General features: G+C 69.3%; 1 protein-coding gene across 1 annotated transcript; it reads left to right on the top strand.

Moving 5' to 3' along the window:
• Window positions 1-268: 268 nt before the first annotated feature.
• NKX2-4 (NK2 homeobox 4) lies at window positions 269-1,423 on the top strand. Its single transcript, XM_040612268.1, is given in 3 exon segments — window positions 269-520; window positions 522-648; window positions 756-1,423. Coding segments are annotated over 3 exon segments (1,044 nt in total). The 5' UTR covers window positions 269-271.
• Window positions 1,424-4,180: the final 2,757 nt, after the last annotated feature.

The raw sequence follows: 4,180 nt of genomic DNA, 5'->3' as shown, positions 1-4,180 counted from the left end.
GGCGCAGGACAATGGCCGGGAGGAGGGGGCCGGGGAGGGCGGCGGGAGGCGGGGAGGGGACGGGGCCGCCCGCCGCCGCTCTCCCCCGCCGGGCGCGCTCGCTCCGCCCCCCCGCGTCTGGCGTAAACCCGGCGCCGGGCTAAAAGAAACGGCGAGCTACCGGCTCCCGGGGCTGGTGGCCGCCGCGCCGCGCCTCGCCCGCGGACGGCTCGCCGGTGCCGGCGGCAGCGCCCGGCCCGGCCCAGCCCATCCCCTCCCGTCCCGCCGCGCCATGTCGCTGAGCCCCAAGCACACGACGCCCTTCTCGGTCACCGACATCCTCAGCCCGATGGAGGAGAGTTACAAGAAGTTCGGCGGCATGGACGGGGCGGGCGGGCTGGGCGCGCCCCTTGGGCCCTACCGCCAGCCGCCGGTGCCCGCCGCTGCTGCCGCCGTGCCGCAGCACGTCGTGGCGGGCCCCACTGGGGCGGCTGCCTACCACATGCCCCACGGCGTCTCCCAGTTCCCGCACGGCGCCGTCGGGGGGCTACTGCAACGGTGGGCTGGGCAACATGGGTGAGCTGCCCGCCTACCCTGAGGGGATGCGGAGCGGCACAGCGGCGGGCGGCGGCTGGTATGGGGCCGGCGGTGACCCTCGCTACTCCAGCAGTAAGTGCGGGCGTGGGGTTGGTGGACGGGCGGGCCGGGCCGGGGGGCAGGGGCGCGCTGCCCCCGATGGGGCGGCCGCTGGCGCTGAGCCGCCTGTCCCCGCTCAGTCTCCAGGTTCATGGGTCCATCGGCAGGGATGAACGTGGCCGGGATGGGTGGCCTGAGTGGCATCGCCGAGGGCGCCAAGGCCATCGTGCCGCTCCACGCGGCCCCGCGGAGGAAGAGGAGGGTGCTCTTCTCCCAGGCGCAGGTCTACGAGCTGGAGCGGCGCTTCAAGCAGCAGAAGTACCTGTCGGCGCCGGAGCGGGAGCACCTGGCCAGCCTGATCCACCTCACCCCCACCCAGGTGAAGATCTGGTTCCAGAACCATCGCTACAAGATGAAGCGCCAGGCCAAGGACAAGGCGGCCGCCCAGCAGCTGCACCCCGACGGCGGCGGCAGCGGCCTCTGCCAGCAGCACTCACCGCGCCGCGTCGCCGTGCCCGTGCTGGTGAAGGACGGCAAGCCCTGCCCGCCGCCGGGCAGCGGCACCCCGGCCCCTGGGCAGCCCGCCCCCCCGCCCCCCGCCACCTCCACCGGGGCCCTGCCTGCTGCAGCCCCCGGCGCCCACCCACACCCCGGCTCGCTGGGGCAGGCGGCCGACCTGGAGGAGCTCTCGCCCAGCCCGCCGGCGCTGCACGGCCAGGTGCCCCCTCTGGCCCCCATGGACTCGGCCGGCGTCGACTACAACAGCGGCATGGTCAGCCCCAACCTGCTCTACGGCAGGACGTGGTAATCCGTGTGTGTGTCGTCTCCCCGTCCCGGGCCCCCCGCCCCCGCCCCGCCCTGGCGTCGCCCCCGCGCTCCGGGACCGGACCCTCCCGGCCCCGACGGCCGCCCGGGCCCGGCCGGGCACCTGCGGGGAGCCCCGATGGCCGTCCGTGGGCCTCCGCCAGGTCCGCGCCCCACCGCCCCCCGCCCCCGGCCTCCCTTCGCGTGTGTTTTTTAGACTCTCTGGGGATTCGGAGACGGGCCCGAAGGCAGAGCCGCCGCGGGGCTGCGGGCGTGTGTCCGCGCCGCCACCTGCCTGTGGGGGGGGGCGTCCGTGGCTCCGCGTCCCGCCGCCTTCGCGCCCGGGTGCGCTGGGGCCCGCCCGGGAGAGCCGCCCCGACGGGACGCCCGGCCGGCGGCGGGCAGCCGGGGGAAGCCGGGGACAGCCGGGGCTGCGCTGCCGGCCCGGCCCTGCTCTCCTGCGGCCGAGCACCGGCGGCCAGACCCGAGCGCACCGGGAGCCCGCGCCGGTACCGGCGAACATACTTTACAGACCCACTGAACGCGAACAATAAATCTTCTGAAGTGCAACTTATCTCGGCGGAATTAATTTTATAAGGGTGGCCATGAAGTGCAATTTCATTATTATTTGATTGAAGGTAAATTGAGCTGTAACGCAAGGTGGAGGAGGCGGCGGGGCGGCCGCTGCCTTTTGGTGGACGGGGAGCGGCCGGAGCAAGCGGGCGGAGCGGCCCGCGGGCGGCGGCGGCGCAGGGCGCTGGGGCAGGAGCGCGACCCAGCCCGGGCGCGGATTTGTGGGGGGGGAACGTTTTTATCGTTGTTAAGAAATTCCGCTTAGTGAACGGGTGTGCGCGTGTGGACACGGTGCGCTTCCCCGCGGGGACGGTGCCGCAGACGCCGGCACGTCGCCAAACGTCTGAGGAGCTGCGGGACGACGGAGGATCGCCCCGGGATCGGCCCGGGATCGCCGCGGCAGCCCCGGCGCCGGGCAGCGGGGTCGGGCTCGGGCCCAGCCGGCTCAGGAGGAGCGGCGCCGAGCGGCAGGCAGGGCCGGGGGCTGCCCCTCGCCCGCGCCCCGGGCACACCGCGCCCCGGGGACGCTCCTCGGAACTGTCCGGCATTTTATTCTTTTACATTTTTTTTTTCTTTTCATTACAATAAAAGGAAAAGTTGTTCTCAAGAGTTGGCTGCTTCGTTCCCGGTGTACGTGCGGATGCAGTGTGGCTGCCCGGGCCAGCCCGAACCCCCGGCTCCCGGGGTGCCGCCCCGCGCTGCCCCCTGGCCCCGCCGCCCTCGGGGCCGCCCCCGGCCGCGCCGCGCAGGAACGAGTCTGAGACGGAAAACGGCGGTTTCGGCCTCTGCGAGCCCGGGGACCGGCTGCCGGCCCGTTCCCGAGCCCCCCGGGGCAGGGGGATCCCCGCCGCTCCCCCGCGGCCGCCGCCGCACGGGCCCGCTCCCCCGGGGGCCGGGGCGACGCGCAGGGACCCCCGCCGCTCCCCCCCGCCCCGGGGCCGGGTCGGCACGGAGCGCTTCCCGCGGGGACGGCCCTTGGCAAGGGGATGGGGTTCGAGCCCGGTGGGGCGAGCGAGCCCCCTGTCCACCCCGCTAAAGCAAAGGGGACGGCTCCCGGCTCAGCTCCGGCTCGGAACACAAATAGAGGCAGAGCAGCCCGGGGACGCCACGGGGACCCCGTCCCCAGGGGCCACCCCGAGCCCGGCAGTGCAGAGGCGGCCGGAGCAAGCGGCGGAGCAGGGGATGCGCCACGGCCAGGCCCCGCATCCCACCTCTGCGTGATGGAGCCGAGGAACCGAAGCCCCCGGCCAAGCACGTTGCTCCGAGAACCGCGCCGAGGGTCCGGGCAGGCACCGCATCTCCTGGGGCCGAGGACTGGCTCCGCTGGGAATGCCAGCCAGCTTCGGGGCTGTCGGCCGAGGGGGTGAAGAGCCCGGCAAGGGGGGAAACCTGCAGGGACAAGCCCTTGCCAAAGCGGCCCCCCAGAACCTTCACCCAGCCCCGTTTCACGTCTCCCAACCCCAAACACAGGGACAAAAGCCCACCGGCACCCGGGGCTCATCCTCGGGAGCAGGGGACACCTTTGGCAGCTAAGGACAAGACCCCAGCTCCTTCTTCCAGCCTCATGCTCCAGGCACCGCATTTGCATGAAAATTCACGTTTTGGCACCGGTTTTGTTCTGCTGGAGAAGCAAAATTACTTTTTTTTTTTTTTTTTTTTTGAGACCCAAATATCCTCCCGGCCGAGGAAGAAGGCCATTGGTGAGGGCCGATGGCGTTTCCCAGCTCCGGGCAGGATAGCGACTCTTTGCATTACAATGGAGGATTCTGCTCCACCCTCAGTCACTTGAAAATAATGTTACATTGGTCTCATCTTTTTCCTCGTTACTGGTGATTAATATCTGGGCCCTCAAAGGAAGGGGATGAAAAACTACTCACAGGAGGACCGTGCCTTGCAACCTTGTGCAACGGCACCGGCAAAGCTTGGAAGTGCACAGAATTATATGATATGCATGTTTAACGGAAAAGTCCAAGTGCAGCACAAGGGGAAGATGTTACCTTAGCATTAACGCTGGTCATTCACCTGGAGGCTCTCATAATTTTTTGGGATTAAACAAAGATTCTGAATGCTGTTATTGAGGCTGTGCAGAATTTTTTTTCAAGAAATCAAACGTGTGCAAGACAGGTATAGATAAAAGACAGAAACACGTTCTGGAGGGGGGTGGAAATAAACCACTGCATACTGCTCA

The sequence above is a fragment of the Falco naumanni genome, chromosome 12 (genome assembly GCF_017639655.2).
Source record: "Falco naumanni isolate bFalNau1 chromosome 12, bFalNau1.pat, whole genome shotgun sequence".
Taxonomy (NCBI): domain Eukaryota; kingdom Metazoa; phylum Chordata; class Aves; order Falconiformes; family Falconidae; genus Falco; species Falco naumanni.
The sequence above is the reverse complement of the archived record's forward strand: the minus strand, read 5'-3'. Positions and strand labels throughout refer to the sequence as shown.